Raw genomic sequence first — 21,317 nt, 5'->3', positions numbered from 1 at the left:
TCAAAAACAATAATTTTATGAAAATTCATATCCAAATACCCGAAAGAAAATTTTCCTACCTCAGGATAAAATAATTACTTCATATTTTCTCAACCAATTTAATTATTCACAAAAGTACACTTACCATAATTCTTTTCCCCATACAATTAGTAATTAGGTTGCTTGTGATATTTTTTTGAACCTTTTATTTTTTGATTCCAACAGTCAACACAGGAACCCACATAGCAATGAACCTTTCAGAGACGTCTCGAATATCACGATTGTCTCAGAGATGTAATCGTGAGACGTTCAGGAATTTAAAAAAAAACTTATTTAAATGCCATTAATGCCTTCCATGCATATGTTTGGTGCAATTCTGCAGTTATGATTATTAAAATCACGTAAATTCTTATGGGTTTCTTATTTTCAAAAGGTCATCCATCAAAAATATGTAGCTAAAAATGATCTAGATAAGTAGGCCATAACTGTATAATTTGCATTTAATTATTTTTTGCCGACATTTTTAAGCATACCGTAGTACAAACTCTCATGAGACATCTCAGAGACCATTTTTTTGGACATAGTGACATCTCAGAGAAGTCTCAGGGATGCCTCTGAAGCTCTCAGAATGTCTCCAAGTCATAACATGCGATATTCGAGACGTATCTGAGACGTATTTCTGCTGTGTGGGAATCAGTCCAGGAGCAATGCTATAAATGATATTCTTTAAAATTCCTGAAAAGGTGCATCTTCTTCTATTGTCATCCACTAAAATTATAATTTTAAATATGTACTTATAATTGTTATGATGTTCAAAAATAAAAGGATCATATTTAATTAAATAAAAGATCGTAGCACTTTTCTACAAGTGCTATGATCTTTTATTTATTTAAATATGTCTAACTTCCACCAATTGAAGCCTGAATCTGTTGAACTTATATAAAAGGATCAATGCAATTATACGTAAGACACCTATCACTCAAAATATACCTCTGATAAAAAGTATTTAATTTACATACACTCATGTATGTCAAAAGTCCTGTGTCCTCCATAGAGATATACTTCAAACAAGATCTCTCTCCTTTACCCTTTTTTATGTCGAGTAAGCACTGATTATCAAATACTCAGTTTAAATAATCACTTAGATCACTCATGAACCAAGGTTCAGTAGTGTTCACGTACACATGCAAGTGGCTGAACACTCCTCTGTGTCCATCTTTCTCCACAGTCTCTAACCAACTGATGCCCTAAGGAAGAGCAGTGCGCACATCCTACCTAATACCCTCATTAATCTCTTAGGGGGGGGGGGTAATTCTAATGATAAATTAGTAAAATTAGGCATTGCAATATTTCCATGGGATTTTATTTTTACACAATGGGTTTTGGTGTTACAACAAACAATTTGTGATGAAACACGCTGTGTTAAAATAAAATCCAGTGGAAATTTTGCATTGTCTAATTTTACTAATACTAAGAACTTCCAACACATTGTGCCTTACATTATACAAGCTGATCATAAATGTTTTGGTAGCCTGAGGAAAAGTCAAAGAACTGTAGTCTCATTATGATGTATCAATAACTTGTTTTCATTACTGTGATAATTTTTCATGCCAGATCAAATGGGCATTTTCATTTGCTAAATCAAACGGGCATTTATTATTGTTAACGACGTTTTTCATAATGCTTTCCTACCATTAGAATATGTTTTGATGTTATTCTGTAACAGAACTCATGAAACATGAACTTCTCCAGAGACATAAGTATTCCGAGGGAAAATTTTGTTTTTTTTGCTTGTTCATTGTATTTTAGTTGGTTTGTTTAGTTTAAAATTTTTTTTACAGAAAGTAGCTCAGAGAGTGAATCCAGTCAAGACTCACTGCCAACCACTGGTAAGATGGCGGCAACAACGTCAAATGCCCAGCCTCAGCCTCCCAAGAAAGCAGAAGTTTCCAAGAAGAAGGGGAACAAGGCTGCGAGTGCAGCATCTGCACAGATACCTCCTCCACCTCCTCCCATTTCGTCAAAGAATTCCACCACTGGCTCTGCCCCCGTGTCTGATGGAAGCGATGGTGGGGATAATGCTAAGCCACCTGTCACTAGGAAGCTTACGAGATCTGTGAGTGCCCGCAGAAGTCGACATCTGGTGGGAAAAGCCAGTGACACAGAATCAGAAGCTGGTAAGTTAATCGTTGATATGGAGTGTCTTTTTAATGTGCTCTGAAATGGAGTGCTGGCAATCTTTATCTTTCCATTAGTTGCTCATGGTCATAAGTATACATTTGGAAATAGTATCCAATACCCTGTATATATGTAATGTGCATGCATATAATTGTCATGGCAGTCATTGTTCAATGTGCTCTAGATTTTATTATTAGCATAATTCTGTTTTGCATTCTTTGCTTTTAATTTACAGCTCTAATATGGGTTCATTCATCTTTTTCTCCAAACATCCTTTTTTTTTCTTTCCAAAACCCTTCTGTGAGAGTTACATTCACACTGTTTTTACATATTTTAATTCCTCTCGGGTATTATTGACATATCTATCTCGAATCTATCACAAATCTATGTATAAATCGAAGTCAAAAATCCTGTTACTTATTTACCCCATTTATAACTTGAGAGCAGCTGTACCAATTTTAATGATATTTGGTTTTTTGGATACCTCTCATCCCCAGATAACGGAATAAACAGTAAAACGTGGTAGAAGTTCACGGGAAAAACTAATCAGGATGTTAGGGGTATGGTTTTAGGACTTGGTAACACTGTAACAGCTGACAAGTCGATCAAAAATACTAAATGATTTGTTTTGTTTTTGCCAATTTAATGTCTGAGGTTCATATCAATATAAAAAACATTTGAGCTAAGCCCAGCTTGAGTTGACACGTTGCAACCATTGATAACAAATCTCCAAGCAATTGTTGACTATTGGTATTGGCCATGTTTCTGTCGACGAATCAAGCGGATTCATTTCATTTCCTTGGAATTTTTGCTGTATCGTTTCATCGAAAGATGAGCTCATTAAGAAAATGTCCATGAACATGACTGATAACCACAAAAATCACAAATGGTTGAGTGAGTGAGCAAATTTTTGCAGCTAATAAAATGTTGCATTCACCATGAAGATTAGCAAAGTGAGAGTTTGTGGTTTAAATCTACGTAGTCTGCAATCGGTCTAGTGTATGTAAACTTACCCAGTTCTTGGGCCCTCCCCAAGAATGGGGCAAGTGTGCGCAATGGCCTTGGACCTAAAAGCATTATTTTTATGGTTAAAAACTCATTTTTTCATATTACAGTACTTTCTTTTTGAGGTTGAAGTAATTTTTCAATAATCACCTAACAGTATGTCACCATTATTTAATTACTCATGTTACTAGAATGTACCACCACTTTTAATATGGCTTATAAATTATGTGCCTACACGTAGATCGATTCATAAAATTTTGTTGATAAACATTAAATTGTGGAAGGATCTAATATTTTACGCAAATATTTCGTCAATACACTGATATTAGTAGTATAAGAACTCATTGTCAATTATCATACAATTTCCTAATTTTTTGGTGGTTGCTAAAATTATTTGGGTGGATAACAAACTATCAATAACTCCAGTCTCTCATAAAACTTACCTGAAAATATGGAAAAAAATATGCTACACAGTGAGTCCTCGTTTAACGTCACTTACCTTCCCTGAAAAATGTGACGATAAACGAAATGATGTTAATCGAAAAATAATATCCCATAAAAAACAATTTAAAAAGTGAATATTGGCTCCTAGACCTCACAATTCCTACGAGAAAAAATTTTAACGCGTCATATCTGGGGCGTTTTTTACGATGGGATTGCCAAACAATGGCATAAATATGAGTTCCTGTCTTCATCGACGACAGTAGCAGTAGTGATGTAAATCCTTCTCCAATTTTGTATCTTCCTGCGTTTGCTTTTCGGCTTCGCTATGGGGTGCGGTCCAATGAATGCTGCTTCCGCTACCAGACGGAAGTGCTCCGGAGCACCGGTCCATAGGCACTACGTTCGCTATGAGAATTTCTCATGGTCCTTATATACTGGTTGCTAATCTCCCGACATATTCCGGCTCAGGAGTGTTGCCTCGACGGACGCTTTTACTCCATGAAACCCCTCAAACGCCTCCCCTCAAACACAACTCTGGGCACAGTCGCACTGCCCCTAGGGTCCACCACTCACAGTCATTGCCGATACTGGGAGGATGGCCAGGGCAGTTGTCCAACAGGAGCAATATCTTATGGCAAATATTCATTCGCTTGCAGTACTGTTTTACGGCGGGTAGAAATTGGTCGTTAAAGAAGATAGACTGTGTCACCCAAGTCTTTTTATTAGCCTTCCAGACAACAGTCAAGCGATGTTTTACCATACCTTTAAGTGCCCTCGGGTTCTCCAAATGATACACAAGCATTGGTTTCAGTTTCATATCACCAGATGCATTTCCCCCCAAAAGTATCGTCATATGATCTTTAGCCATCTTAAAACCTTGAATGGACTTCTCCTCCTTGGAGATATATGTTCTAGAAGGCATCCGTTTCCAGAATAAACCAGTCCCATCACAATTAAAGATTTGTGGAGGTAAGTATCCGCCTTCCTCAACAATTTCTGGAAACATTTCGACGAATGCATTGGCAGCTTCACCATCAGCACTGGCTGCCTTGCCACTCGTTTTCACAACACCACGCAAATTAGATCGCTTTTTATAGCGATCGAACCACCCTCGACTAGCCGTAAAAGGTTCAGGATTAGGCATATCTTTGGTAAGGTCACCATATATGGCCAATGCCTTTCTATGGAATCTAGCCAAATCAACTGGCTGTTTTTTTTGTACTTCACTCTCAAACCACAACGTTAACAAACGTTCCATTTCCACAAGAACGGTGCTTCTATTTCGTGATAAATGTTTTGCGTACAAGGGAGTTGCAATAGGGAAATTGCATACTTTTTATAAACAGTGTGCTGATATACTACAGTAAACACTTAGTACCGCAATATACTTTTTTCCGCTTAAAATTCAGTTTATACTCTAGAAAATGACTCCCAAAAGTCGCCCGAGTTTCGCGGGCTAAAAAATACCGCCCCCACTAATCTTTGGCTGTGACGTCATAGTTCAGTACGAGTCCAAGATCCAAGCCCAGTAACTGCAGGTTTGGAAGAGCCACGTTGCGTTTAAAGGAGAACATGGGTGAAATAAGGAAAAATTACAAGTGGTGCATTGTTCCTCTGTGCAATAACACCCCAGAAAAAATTTTCGTCTGCATTCCCATGGAGGAAATTAGAAGAAAAGCCTCGATGCATGCCGTCTGTCGGGATGAGCGTTACGGAAAAATAAGAGTATAATAAACGGAATGATAAACCCGTGTGCTATGTGAGCGAAGATAACTTTAATATAAATAATATTTCCATATTTCATTGACTGAATAACTTGAAACTGAGATTTTTCGATAATTCGGCCGCCGTAGAATAAAAACTCAACTTCCGAACAAAAATCGAGATAGGTACGTTTCTCGATGGTTACGATCGTTACGATGGACTCAAATTATTAAGGCACTTGTTCAATTTCAGTTACGGAAGGACATAGAAAATTCCATGATGCTTAAAATCAAGGGAGGAAATATGAAAATATAGAGCAACGTTGATCCTCATGCATTCGAGTGCCAGCCAAGAAGACAGCGTTTTCTTCTACTCTCGGCGTCAAAATGATGTGCCGCTGTACTTTGCAAATTTATATCCTGGCTTCACCACATGCTATAATAATGAACTATACGTCATTTTAAAGGAAATTTTATCCTAAATTGTGATTATTTTATTACAAAAAAATTGAAAAATGTAGACATGGTCAGTGCAATAAATGACTCCGCGCACCGAAAAATTAGCCGTTTTGTCAACTTCATGAACTTTGCAACTCAACCTAAGGAAAACTACTATGTCTACAGCATTCATCTTCCACATTAATTTACACTCATCAGTGCGGATTAATAAAATGGCTTTTGGGTATTTTTAGAACTTATATTTTGTTATAAATTAATGAAAATATTTAAACATTATCTTGTCCCATAGTTTACCCCGAAAGATAAAGGAAGTTGTAGATGGAAAAAGAATGGAATCCAGAGGTGGTCACAAAAAATGAATCGCAGCATTCTTTGATTTAATTCTACGCCGTTGCTTGCTTTTCAAAAAAAAAGTTGAGTCACAAGAGGAATGTTCCGCGGCCTTTGATTTGGAAACTATGGAGATAAGAATGGACATGTGTGGATCAGCAATTTCCATTTAGTTGGCTGTCAGGATAAACCAAGGATCCATTTAAAGGTTGTCAGGCCATCGTATAAAGATAGGACTGATGTGCACCACAGGGGAAATGGGGTGTTTGAGGGAAAGTCAAAGCCAAAGTTGCCCAAAGAATGTGCAGTTCTATGTTGCTCTTTCCCCAGTTAAAACCAAATAGAAATTGGATTGGGATGATATTTTCACCACGGGTTCCAGTGATAGTGAAAGTGCAGGTGATCACGGTCATCGTCGAAAGTCATCCCTCTAGGATTTCCGATACGGAATTTTTAAGTGACAACCGATCGCAATGACGATGAGCTCGCCTTTAGAGAGGGTTTCAGATATATCGTGAGAAAAGCTCCCAAAATGTATTAAAGACTCTGTTTGGAAAACATGTACATTTTAATGCTAATTTAGGAAGTATTTCATTTCAAAAGTAACTTATTAACACCTGAAGACGTTGTGTTTATTATCTTGATCGAAGGGCGATTGACCGATTCTTTCTGCAGAATAGGAAGTGGCTTCGGGGTTTTTAGTCACAAGATGGTAGATTGTGTTGGAAGTTCGTCTATATTATCGCTACTAAATTGAAACATTAATAGTCTGCCTTCCTCAGAGCTTCCTGTCGCCCTCAAGGCAAGGTATTTTTAAGTTAAGTATCATCGACAGCTTCGAGGTGGAAATAAGTTCACCATAAGACTCTAACGGACTGCCAAAAGAATACACATTTCACCTGAGTATACGCTTTCGCCAATATTATACGCAAGTTTCACTTTGTTATGAACTATGAAACATTAAAGATCAGCTACCTTTCCATTTCTCGGCATCGACTTTCCGAGCCGACGAATTCTACAGTTTCACTAAAATACCCTGTTATCATGATGGAATCAGTAACAGGAAGCTTGCTAGGATCAGCCTAAGAATAACCATATGCCTTCATCTTTACGCAATCTATCACTTTCAATGGAGGAGAAATAGATCAAATAATAGCCCTGAAGTCACAATGAACAACTGCGATACGTCTGCACTTCAATAAATGAATCATAACCACGCCGTCGCATGTATTCAAGTATTCAACCTATACTATGGCCGTGCCTCGTACTGAACTATGACGTCACTTTTCTACCAGCCAATCATCGGGCGTTTTCGCTTCTCACTTGCATTTGAAAATTCTCGTGAACTTTGATGCATTAAATATCGCAAACCACGTCATAAAATAATAAAAAAACTTTCACCGAGGTATGCAAACATATATTTTTAAATAATTTTGGGGCTATTGATTATATCTGAAATATATGCAAGTTCCCTATTCTCCCAAACTCTTTGATCTTTTCCTTTTCTTTCAAAATTGACCTAATTGTAGACGGCGGAAAGCCTAAAATTCTTCCAATATCAATTGAAGTGGCTCCATTCTCACTTCGTCTGACAATATCAAGTTTTTGCTCCAAAGTTATAGTTTTCCGCCTTTTTTTCTCTCCCGCTGGTTCAGAAGAATCACTTCTCTTGGACATATTCGTGGAAATTTCTCTGATGCTAAAATTTGCTATAATTGTAATTGCAATTAACAATACACGCACCGTTATACACTTTGTATAGACTGACTGTATTACCGCCCACGAAATGAACAACCTGCAATGCCTGCCACTTGCCTTTTTTCTCGCGCGAAATTTAAAAGACTTGACGTTATCGCGAAGCGAAGGTGTGATAAACGAATGACGTTCTCGAAATTTTCTTGACGTTATCGCGAAATGACGTTAAACGGGGTGACGTAGAACGAGGACTCACTGTACTTTTAAAAAAGATTTCATATATTGATTGGACTGGTAATTGGAATGGCGAATTGGGTGTTGAAGACGAATTAATGGTAAATGTGTAGTTTATCTGATGTCAGCTTTGACGACAATAACCCAATTTTCTATCATTTATTTGCTTTGTAATGACCGCAATGAGTACATTCTGAATGCAGGCAAAAATTTCATGATAACCAATGATAGTTTTAAAGTGTACCGGGACTAGCCGCGGTGATAACTTTTTACGGGAGTCACCCGCAATGCACAATCGTGCGTAAGATCCACAGAGAAAAAACCATTCGCCTTGACCGGGACTGCTTGTGGCATCATATGCTCAGCAGTCCAGCAACATCTTGTCCGGTAGTGTCCGAAAATATCCACACGGAAGAATGACGCCTCGATAGCTTAACTGGCTAAAGCACTCGACCGGAAATCGGGGGTTCGAATCCCGGTCAAGACGAATGATTTTTTCTCTGTGGATCTTTCGCATAACCAATGATTACTAGCCCTGTTATTTCTTGATATGTATTACTCAAACTAATAACTACTGATGGCTATTGAAAAATTCTTCATTTGTCATTTTGAAGTGCGCAAACATTGTCATGGAGTACCATAATGTATTGGTGGTATTCATCAGGAAATAAATTCATGATAATAGGGTAGTTTCTTTCATAAAAAAAAACGAAAGGCATTGATTGCGATTTGTTACCCACCATTAGTGTATTAACATTATACAAATTATTATGTTTTAGAAATCTCAGTTTAGATGAATGTTAATGGCCAATTTTAACCTCATTTGAAAAAAGCCAGATTGGCACCCATGCGATGCCACTCCACATGACGTCACAGGGACCTAGTTTCTATAAGAGTAGATAGGAGTTTTACATCGTCTGAGATTACCAATGCATGTATGAGGCACATAGCTCAGGGAAACATGTCTTAATAATCACCTATTAAAACTGGCTAAGGTTGGAAAGTTTCCTTCGTTTGATAAGGTATTAATAACCCTTATTTAAGCCAAGTGCTGCGTGCTAGCAGGGTACTCTGCTACCTGCTAGCATCCTGCGTCGTATCAGCGCTCAAAGCCTTGCCCCAAGGTCACCTCACTTGGTGGCAGCAGGAACCAGAACGATGCCACACGGGCTTTTCCCTGCATTCCTACTTAGCCGTCGCGTTTTCGCGCGCTTGAAAATTTTCACTTTTCATTTAATCGCAAAAAATAGATATCGTCATTTAAAAATCTAAAAGCATGAAATACGCACTCCAGGAGTAATAATCTTTCGATTTAGGCAATTAAAAAATAATAGGAAACCACCCTATTTCAAGCATCTTTCATAAAGAGTTTTGTCTCCTCAAATCATACTAGCATTGCAGGTTCATGCCATGCACCATAGATTTTTTACTGATTTGCTGCTCAGCTATTGTCCAAAATATGTGGTTATGTATTTATTGAGATGCATTGAGAAGGAAATTGAAAGATAAGGGATATTGAGATTAGTTTTCAATGCCAGAATCAAGTTGCCTTGTCTTTAATGAGGACCACAGTGGCAAGGCCACTCAAAAAATGTACACGGTTGAAATAACATGAATGGGCTAATTTGCCTAATGACGAAACATATTCCTAGATTATGCCATATCAATTGTACTGTAGTACTAATAGATGCATCTGGCTACCACAAAAATGCCTTACAAATATATGTGCGGTTGAATTCAAAAGTATTGCAACTAATGGAATGGCATCACTTTTGTTGCAGTTCGTAAATGGAGTTTTGGTATTTTTTTTATTGTATCTGTCGGAGGGAAATTTGAACAACACACTCATCTCCTGCAGTATTATTATTACTACATCATTAAAGAGAAATATATATGGGATATATGAAATGTTTAATACCACATGGATTGTGGAGCTTGTGGTAGATAGTAAATTCACCACGAGAATGTCAATTTAGTTTTTTGCATAAATTGGCTGATCTGTCAAAGTATATTCTCTTACAATTAATGGTAAAGCCTTTTGATAAGAGATAACAAATGTAAAGTATATATATTTTTGATAAGAGGTTAAATAGTTTTTCACTTTCTGCAATTAGGATATGTAGTAGAAAGGAAAACTCGCAATCTCACTATTGGGATGTTGTTAAAGTGTGACAAAAGACTGTAATTTCATAGAATTTGTTTTGAATTGTCATTAATTTTGCCAATTGCTCATTTCTGTGTTACTGGGCATTATTTTACTAAGCTTTCTTAATTCTAAGAAGACCCCACCTGCTTTCTCCCGGTCATAATATTTTCCTAGAAACAGCTGTTTGGAGTGAAAATATTTTTCCCTGTGAGGCCTCTTGCTCACAATTATCTCAGGGCTCTCTCTTCAACACTGATCTCCTGTATAAAGTTGTTCCCACACAGCAGAAATAAGTCTCGTAGACGTCTCGAATATCACATGTTACGTCTCAGAGACATTCTGAGAGCTTCAGAGACATCTCTGAGACTTCTCTGAGATGGCACTATGTCCAAAAAAATGGTCTATGTGACATCTCTTGAGACGTCTCACATAAGTCTCTGAGATGTCTCATTAGACTTTGTACTATGGTATGCTTTAAATTTAGGCAAAAAAATAATTAAATTTAAATTATACAGTTATGGCCTACTTTTCTCAATCATTTTTAGCGACAAATTTTGTGATGGATCACCTTTTGAAAATAAGAAACCCATATTAAATGTCGTGATTTTAACAATCAAAACTGCAGATTTGCACCGAAAAATATATATGGAAGGCATTGATGGCGTTTGAATACGTTTTTTTTTAATTCCTGAACGTCTTATGATTACATCTCCGAGACATCTGTGAGACATACGTGACATTTGAGTCATTCGAGACCATAGTGAGACGTCTCTGAGAGGTTCGTTGCTATGTGGGTTGGGTATAAATTAGTGATGGGTCGATTCCAGAATTTTATCGATTCCGATCCCGATTCCGATTCTGAGATTTCGATTCCGATTCTACCGATACCGATTCCATCGATTCTGATTCCATAGGCTCCAAGAAAAATATCACTTAATTCCAGGCAACAAGAAAACCACTTTAAAAAATATTACTCGTTGGAAGAGTCAGTTGACAAAAGCATCTTTCATATCATCACTATGTAATTAAAATATAATAGCTAAATTTTTAAAACGGAACATACCTGAAAAGTGTTGTTACATGATAGGTATTACTTTAGAATATTAGCACTCATGTTTAAATTTAAAGTAAAAGTATCTCCTCGCAGTTAGGACGGCAAAGTCGGGCGAGAATGATGTTTGGCGGGGAGAGGGAGTACATGCAATGCGGCTTCGAAGGCGTAAATGGCGGGTTTGGGGCATGGAAAACCACACCGTGACGCACTTCCGCAAGATAAACAATCTTTTATTGATAATATCTTATCATTATCAATAATGTCTCACAAATTTAGTCTCCTTTTACTGGCTTTAAATTTTTACTCAGAAAGCAAAGCATCTTCCCTCTGTCAGCATAAAGCCTGTTGCATTTTACTTCACATATTTTTCCTGCAGAACTAAACGTCCTTCACTGAACACAGGGGATGGCAGTATGGCAAGAAACCTCTTTGCTAATACTTTCAGCCTTGGGTAGAAGATACAAGTATTCCCGTATTTCCCAGGGAAGGAATTTGGTGGTGCATTCATCTCTGATAAATAAGCTTCCACTTCAGCTTCAACAGTGTTTGCTATGGTGACTTTGGGTACTTTTCCAAATGCATCACTGTATCTTGACCATATACCTATCACAGGCTCCTTAGTCTCCATTTGCTCCTTCGGAATATAATAGGGATTTCCAAGTAGCACTTTTTGATCTCGATTCGAGTTGAAAATTACTTACGAGTATCAAGTCGAGTCGAGTATGATAATTTATGAGCCAGGCATTAATACAGCAATGCATACTACAATATATTCTACTCCAATTTACTATGATGAATGTCTAGCGTAGTGTAAGAAGGAAAATATAATGAGGATCGTTGATGGTTATTGCCAGAAGTAGGAGATGAATGAAAACTAATATCTCTTCAACAGTTCCATAGGGACAATTGAAATTAATTAACCCCAAGTAATATGTCGACCATATATATGTATCCAAACTACAAGGGAGAGCCCTGAGTATAGTAATTTTCACGGCTATAATAAAGATTACATACTACGTCTATGAATCATGTAATATTTGGCCCTTTCAAATTCTCAAGCAGAAAAACCAATTATTCTATATGCTCAGCCAGCAGGTTTTGACGTCTCCATGTTACAGTATTGCTGCTGCAGAAAATTGTCTTTTGCTACACACTTGTGTGACTGAGCAAGTACTTTCCTACCAAAATTGCAAGATTTCAGAGACTGGAATTTTTATTAAAAATTATATCAACGATTTTTTTGTATCTTGAATCTTCATGGAATTCAAGTAGACGAAGCAAACAAACTATAGAACTAAACTTTAGTTTTGTAGAGCCAAAAAAATTCTATACTTCTCACATCATTAAATCAACCTTAAAATCTCTTGCTTTTTTTAAGTTCAAGAAAGAAACTAAACGCTACAAATGAATATCACATCGGACGGACGCAGTAATAAAAAAGACTAAAAGAGCCTTGTGGTGTCAAAACTCCCCCTTCCGCGCGACTCACCTCGGCGAAGGTGGAAAGGGAAAAAGGGTATCGGTCATTGCCTTTCACGAAAACAGTTCATTTTTCTCTCTCTTAAGCATGCTGACTTAATCTCTTCACTTTACTTCAATACCCGAGCCATATTTCTTATGCGTGGGATGGTTCCGAAAAATATCCAATCCTTAGTATTTTCACTCGAGTAATGCGCAGTTACCGAGCCTCAAAGAGTTCCGCGGCGTGTAGGTCAGCCTTGACGCGCGATTGAAAAATCGCTCTTATTTCCCGCGTCGCAAACTTTTTTTCCAAGATTTCTAATTAATACTCTTTACAAATCTCTACTTTATACTGTGATTCAAATTTTCCGAGTTATATTTTTCGTAAACGAAAGATAATGTCTACTTTATGTCAAATTTCACGTGAAAAACGGGTCGGCCATTTTGCGTTGTAAAAGCTAACAGATGAGAGCCAAAATCCTCAAAAGTCATTGAAAGTATAGGCAAAGCACCAGGTCAAAGGAATATTGCGTTTTTTATTCCATAAAACTCATACCAACGCAAAACCACCTGGATAAATTCAAAGATTTTTGAGGAAAAACGATATCTCGCGTGGCATTGAAAAATTGGCCATGTTTTGGCCACTGTATCTCACTAAAGGGTCGTATTGATGTAAAATGGCATATAAATCTATATCTGGTAATGATTTATGAGTATTAACGCTAATTTTCATATCTCTATCCCCAAAAAGGTCATTTTGGACTTTATTCCAGCTTTTTCCGATTTCGGACCAGTTTGCGCCGGGTAGGAAGACGATCGGCCGCCGCGGCTGGCGTAAAGGTATTCGGCGCCCACGTCGACAAATATAGTGTATTCGGCAAGCTGAAACTACCAGGCCAAGGCATTAGAATGACTTATCGGATTTAAAAACTGCATTATTACATGAGTTTCATGATAGCGCTTCCTGTCGGTAGATTAGACCTACTAGCCTCGAAAGCTCTGTAACCTTAACTAGCTAGACTAGTCGACTCGACATTCGTAATGCTACTCGAAACGCTCGAGTTGAGTACCAACTACTCGAAACGCTTGAGTACCAACTACTCGACTCGATTCGAATTTTTTAGTACTCGCGCATCCCAAGATATGTGTTTTGTTATTACGATTACGTGGCGCGAAAATTCGAATGACTGTTCGAAACGCGGTCGTACATAAATTTGTGTGTTGAAGTACTACTGGAATCGGAATCGATTTTTCACTTTTGCAAGTACTCGTTTTCGATTCCGGTTCTTGGTCAAGAATCGAGGAATCGAAGAATCGAGGAATCGAACCGACCCATCACTAGTATAAATATTTGGGTTAAATTTGTTACCTTTTCAGCAGCCATCTTTGTATTCAACAATAACTGTTGTTATGGCAAAGTGAAATCACAGAATTTTATGTTATTTACAGCATGAATGTAAGGTATTTGATAAAGACTGCTTTCTGTTGATTGTAATAAGATTTGCTCTGTAATCCTTTCTTCCTGAAATCAGGAGTGAATTTCAAGAAAGGTTAATGTCCAATTCATTTTTGATGGTGAAGTTATTTTCCAACAATCATATTTTGCTTTTATTTGTGACTTAGCATCACTTTACCTCTGATTGAGTACCTGTGGTTGTCTTGAGATTTATGTATTCATATTAATATAAGGGTGAACAAACATCCAGGCTTATATGATTATCCCAGTCTGGGTGTCCAGGTGGATTTATGATAAATTGGAAGTTTTTTGGCCACCTTCGATGTGTTTGAAGTTTCTTTCTTGTAACTAAATGTATGCTGTGTTTGTTTACCTCTATTCTTAATGAGCTGAAGGGGGAAGCAATTTATAATAATTGCTCCATATAAAGATGTTGCCATGAGGTCATTACATAGTTATTTCAAGCAGTATTCCTGCCTAGAATATTATAATTACCCATGGGGATTCTATACAGGATGCCAAGGCTCCTGGATATGTAAGATCAATATTTATGTTTGAAGGAATTGCTGAGAAATGAGTATTGCAATTAGTAATTGCTGTTAAATTCAAATTGGCAGTTACTGCATGTCCCATTTTTTTCCATGTAGTGTTCTCTTCTTTGTCTCTGGTTATGTGATCACCATTTTAGTAGTTGTATTTCATGCATGCCATATAAGCCTAATTTGAGGTTGTCATTGCAATTGCAGAAACAATCAAGTCGGGTCGCAGTGGGAGCAGCAAGAAGGTGCCCCCTCCACCTCCGTTACCACCACCATCTTGCCGCCTCACGCCCAGGAAAAGCAAGAGCCGTGCGTGTGCCGTCAGCGCGGAAGCACCCAGCATCACACCCATTGAGGAGCGAAAGTGCCCAGTGTCAGGGTGCAACTCATCTGGTCATCTCAGTGGCCATTTTGAGCGACATTTCACCATTGAGGCGTGCCCAGTATATCACAACAGAACTCCTGAGGAGTGCAAGGTCAGTGCATTTTCCTTTGGTTAATCTAAACTAGGAATGCTTGCTAGTACATAGCATTTATATATTTCAGTTTTCTTAGTTGGGTGTATTAGGGAATTATTTTCATCAAAATCATAATGGTATTGAGTTAATTTTCTGGCATTTAAGGAACCAATTCTCGTAATCCCATTTGGTAATCATTGATTCACTTCGTAATGAAAGTATGTTTGATACTTAAAATTAGTGATGGGTCGATTCCAAAATTTTATCGATTCCGATCCCGATTCCGATTCTGACATTTCGATTCCGATTCTACCGATACCGATTCCATCGATTCTGATGCCAGGGGCTCCATGAAAAATATCACTTAATTCCTGGCAACAAGATAACTACTTAAAAAATTATTACTCCTTGAAAGAATCAGTTGACAAATGCATCTTTCATATCATCACTATGTAATTAAAATATAATACCTAAATTTCAAAACAGAACACACCTGAAAAGTGGTGTTGCCTCATAGGTATTACTTTAGAATATTGGCTCTCATGTTTAAATTTAAAATAAAAGTATCTCCTTTAATATCTATTTTTTTATTGAAAATATCTTATCATTATCAATAATGTCTCACAAAATTAGTCTCCTTTACAGACTTTAAATTTTTGCTCAGAAAGCAAAGCATCTTCACTCTGTCAGGATAAAGCCTGTTGCGTTTTACATCACATATTTTTCCTGCCGAACTAAAAAGTCTTTCACTGAACACAGTGGATGGCGGCATGGCAAGAAACATTTTTGCTAATACTTTCTGCCTTGAGTACGATATACAAGTCTTCCAGTATTTCCCAGGGTAGGAATTTGGTGTTACATTCATCTCTGATAAATAAGCTTCCACTTCAGCTTCAACAGTGTTTGCTATGGTAACTTAGGGTACTTTTCCAAATGCATCACTCTATCTTAACCATATACCTGTCACAGGCTCCCTAGTCTGAATTTTCTCCTTCGAAAGATAATAGGGAAGTCTGAGTAGCACTTCTTGATCTTGAGTCGAGTTAAAAATTACTTGCGAGTGACGAGTCGAGTATGATAATTTCTGAACTAGGCAATACAGCAATGCATACTACAATATATTCTACTCCAATTTTCTATGATGAATGTCTAGCCTAATGTAAGAAGCAAAATATAATGAGGATCGTTGATGGTTATTGTCAGAAGTAGGAGATGAATGAAAATTAATTTGTCTTCAATAGTTCCATAGGCACAGTTGAAATTAATGAACCCCAAGTAATATGTTGACCATTTAAGTGATATATGTATCCAAATTACAAGGGAGAGCCCTGAGTATAGTAATTTTCACAGCTATAATAAAGATAACATACAACGTATATGAGTCATGTAATATTTGGTCCTTTCAAACTCTCAAGCAGAAAAACCAATTATTCTACGGGTTCCAACTATTCAGGTTTTGACGTCTCCATGTTACAGTATTACTGCCTGCAGAAAATTGCCTTTTGCTACACACCTGTGTGACGTGGTAAGTACTTTCCAACAAAAATTGCAAGATTTCGGAAACTTTGGAATTTCTATTAAAAATTATATCAACGTTTTAATGGATCTTGAATCTTCATGGAATTCAAGTTCTTCAAGAATTCCATTAATTTTTCTCTCTCTTAAGCAAACCGACTTAATCTGTTCACTTTTCTTCAATACCCGAGCCATATTTCTTATGTATAGGATGGTTCTGAAAAATATCCAATCCTTAGTAATTTCACTCGAGTAATGCGATAAATGATCAAGTCGATCCATGCATAATCCTTTTTAACATCCTCAGTTTAGTGTGTTAGGTCAATGAAGACGATTATCCGTGCTTTAAATGACGATTTTCAAGACTAAAGTTTTAAAAAACTTGAAAAATCGGTCTCAAGAGTTCCGCGGCGTGTAGCTCAGCCTTAACAGGCGATTGAAAAATCGCTCTTATTTCTCTTGTCGCAAGCGTTTTTTTTCCAAGATTTCTACTAAGTACTCTTTAAAAATCTCTACTTTATATTGTGGTTCAAATTTTCCGAGTTATATTTTTCGTAAACGAAGGATAATGTCTACTTTTTGTCAAATTTCATGTGAAAAACGGTTCGGCCATTTTGCAATGTAAAACCAGACAGATGAGAGCCAAAATCTTCAAAAGTCATTGAAAGTATAGGCAAAGCACCAGGTCAAAGGAATATTGCGTTTTTTATTCCATAAAAATCATACCAATGCAACAACACCTCGATAAATTCAAAGATTTTCGAGGAAAAATGAGATCGCGCGTGGTTTTGAAAAGTTGGTCATGTTTGGGCCACTGTATCATCACTAAGGGCCATATTTATGTAAAATGGCATATACATTTATATCTGGTAATAATTTATGAGTATTTACGCCAAGTTCAAGTCTCTATCGCCAAAAAGGTAATTTTGGACTTCTTTCCAGCTTTTTCCGATTTCGGACCAGTGTGCACCGGGTCGGAATACGATCGGCCGCCGCGGCTGGCGTAAAGGTATTCGGCGCCCACGTCGACAACTATAGTGTATTTGGCAAGCTGAAACTACCAGGCCAAGGCATTAGAATGACTTATCGGCTTTAAAAATTGTATTATAACATGAGCTTCATGATAGCGCTTCCTGTCAGCAGATTGCTGGACCTGCTAGCCTCGAAAGCGCTGTAACCTTAACTACTCGACTCGACTCGACATTAGTAATGCTTCTAGAAACGCTCGAGTCGAGTACTCGACATTAGTAATGCTTCTAGAAACGCTCGAGTCGAGTACCAACTACTCGACTCGACTCGAACTTTCGAATATTCGCACATCCCTAGAAGATAACGTGTTTTGTTATTACGATTACGTGGTGCGAACATGACTGTTGGAAACGCGGTCGTATATAAATTTGTGGTTTGAAGTACTACTGGAATCGGAATCGATTTTTCACCTTGGCAAGTACTCATTTTCGATTCCGGTTCTTGGCCGAGAATCGAGGAATCGAAGAATCGAGGAATCGAACCGACCCATCACTACTTAAAATCAATTAAAATAAGTTAAGCAACCCTGGTTTTGTCAATATCAAGATGAACAAGTTGTTTATGACCTTTACTTTTAACTACCTTCGGATGACCGCCTGCTTTGGTGAAACATAAATGAAAGAAATATATGTACTTGATATATGCCATCTATCATCAGTGTTCAGAATTAGAACCATGCTAAAGTTTTGGTGGTTGAAACAGACAAAAATGTCCATGTCTCCCATTTGTAAAGAGGAAATAAGTTTTTTTGAGGTACAATGCACACTGGTGTAAATATTCAAGGAAATAATGAAAGAAAACTTTGTAGCACATTTAAAAAAATGGTGGATGTGGAATATGGCTTAGTTTATGTTGTGTGTACTTCACTTGCTCTGAGGCCAGTCAATAGCAAGTCCGCTTTTTTATACTTTGAACCTGATATCAGCCAGGTTTTGTTCATATGAACAACAAATTTTTAATTGAGTGCTATGGAGTTTATTCTATGACTAGCAAAAGATGTGGCAAAAATGCTGATGGAGACCAAGCAATGATTTTGTGCCATTGTTGATTTGAAACACCTTCTGTAGAATTCTCATTTAGGAAATATCCTGCCTTATACAATGCAAATATATACACTAAATATTGATGAACTGAGAAAGAAGACCTGCTGAATGTAGGATTAAGATCAGATGGTTATCTGACAGTGACTCAGAGAAATTTGGTATACTGTACACAATTACTTACTATGTACTAGGTATGTTTTTTTGCACGCTTCTGAAAAATCTGATCGAACCAATTTCCAACCATTCCAACCAAATTTTTTGAAGATAAAAAATAGTTTCTAAAAAATAGTTAAGATAAAAAATGAGTTTGTTTCTCAAATCTGGCAAATTGATTCACTGCCAGTGATTGTCAGTTAAACTATTTCATAAACCTTTTAAATTGTCAAAATAGACACATTTATTTTTGTTTGGAAGAGACAAGGGAGGACAGCAGAATTTTCTAGAGTTGGCTACATATATCACTGAAAGAAGGGAATACATGAATTCAGAGTGTATGGAAAAAACTCATGCAGCGATCTCAATTGACTCGGTTCATTCTATAGCCCACAAACTGGCAACCTTTCAATAAATGATTCACAGACTGGTGTCTTTACCTCTTCAACCCTGCGAATTTCAGAATTAACTTCAAAGAATTAAATATGTTGCTTTGGCCTATGGTTATAAAAGACTGTATGGTGGATGGGATTCTGAATTTTTTTAATGCAATGGGGTCATTAGAAATTTGTGTGCTCTCTAATCGTTTCCATCCAAACCCAAAAAGATGGTGCAAACTAAAATTCTTTTGTGACTTTCCCATTGAATAGGGTGGTTTCCTTTTATTTTTTTATTGCCTAAATCGAAAGATTATTACTCCTGGAGTACGCATTTCACGCTTTTAGATTTTAAAATGATGATATTTAATTTTCGTGATTAAATGAAAAGTGAAAATTTTCAAGTACGCGAAAACGTGTCGGCTAAGTATGAATGATGGGAAAAGCCTGTGTGATGTCATTCTGGTTCCAACTGCCAGTGAGTGAGGTGACCTTGGATCGATAATATGTGCGCCGCTGAGATGCAGGCTGCTAACAGGTAGCAGAGTACCCTGCTAGCAGGTAGCACTTTGCTTAAAAAAGGATTATTAATACCTTATCAAACGCAGGAAACTTTCCGACCATAGGCAGTTTTAATTCGTGATTATTAAGAGATGTTTCCCTGAGCTCTGTGCCTCATGCATGCATTGGTAATCTCAGACAATGTAAAACTCCTATCTACTCGTATGGAAACTACATAGGTCCCTGTGACGTCATGTGGAGTGGCATGGCACCAATCTGGCCTTTTTCAAATGTGGTTAAAATTGACCATTGCCATTCGTCTAAACTGGGATTTCTAAAACCAGATAATTTGTATATTATGAATACACTAATTGTGGGTAACGAATCGAAATCAATGCCTTTCGTTTTCTTCGATGAAGGAAACTACCCTATTGTTTAATGTGGATGAGTTATTTTGGTTCTCAGTTCCACATTGACGTTGTCAAGGCTGCTGATATCAGCCATGAGCATGGTGAAAAGAGAAAGGGATGGGTTGGACTGTTGCTCAGTCACAAGTTTGTCTTAGTGGAGGATAAATTCTCTGCACCCGTGATTTGGTAGGAAAACTAAATTATGAAATGGAATAAGGAGAGCTGCACCATAATTTTTACTTGTTATATTGTACATTTTTTTAGGCTACGCTTGATTTCAGATGAAAAATTTCTACGATATGTAGCTCTGACATATGTTGATTTTCTAATAGTCCAAGGAGTCATTTTCATCAATTTAAGTATCAGTCTATTTACTTATGTAGTAGACAAATACTAATTGGTGACATAGACATGTTAATTACGTCACTCTCAAGAGGAAATCTCTACGATTCATTCTTAGTTATTATCCTTGTATTTAACTGAACTAATAACAGCTCCATTTAGTTCACTACAAATCTTTCAAAGTAAAAACAAGTACGTACTCAAAATTGATTTTAATAATATGAATTCTCTCTAAGCTATGGCTTTAGGGCAGTGCTTCACTCTAACACCTTCTGAAATACAGGAATGTGTTTCTAAAATTATAATTCCATGTGATAAATACAGAAAGGTGGAATAAAGTATGGTGCAACAATTATTTTTATGTCCCTAGTTGTTATTTTGTTAATTCTGTCATAACTGGGATGGACACAATTTCTGCTCAAGTTTGACTGTAGCTCTGCCCCAGTCTGCAAGCTCTAGTAGCTATCTCATGTAGTAGTTTGTAGGGAATGCCATAGCTGATCATCTGCAAGTCTTTGAGCAAGGCAGCTAACAATGCTCACCCATTGGGAAAATCTCATTCTTTCTCATCTCCATTCCTGCTCAAATGCATCTATCTTCTCAGACCTAGTCGCCTTATCCCTTTCCACCCTGTGAAGCTTTATTTTGCAGAACCCTACACTGTGGAGCGACAATTCCTTGTTAAGTGATCAATGAAGGAAAGGCGGTAATAAGCCTCCATTGGTTGCATACGGAGAGAGAGTTGCAATGCCTTCCTACACTGATATCTCTTCATATTTTCCCATCATTTTGATTGAAAATAGCAA

General features: G+C 37.3%; 1 protein-coding gene across 2 annotated transcripts in view; it reads left to right on the top strand.

Moving 5' to 3' along the window:
* The window catches only part of LOC124157958 (histone acetyltransferase KAT7), a 104,085-nt gene that overhangs the window by 2,685 nt on the left and 80,083 nt on the right, over positions 1–21,317 (top strand). For both annotated transcript variants that reach the window (XM_046533072.1, XM_046533071.1), the window contains exons 3-4: positions 1,821–2,156; positions 14,891–15,159. In XM_046533072.1, coding sequence (XP_046389028.1) covers positions 1,821–2,156; positions 14,891–15,159 — 605 coding nt within the window. The remainder of the gene's footprint in view (positions 1–1,820; positions 2,157–14,890; positions 15,160–21,317) is intronic.

The sequence above is a fragment of the Ischnura elegans genome, chromosome 4 (genome assembly GCF_921293095.1).
Source record: "Ischnura elegans chromosome 4, ioIscEleg1.1, whole genome shotgun sequence".
Lineage (NCBI taxonomy): Eukaryota > Metazoa > Arthropoda > Insecta > Odonata > Coenagrionidae > Ischnura > Ischnura elegans.
This window is presented reverse-complemented; position numbering and strand designations above follow the sequence as displayed.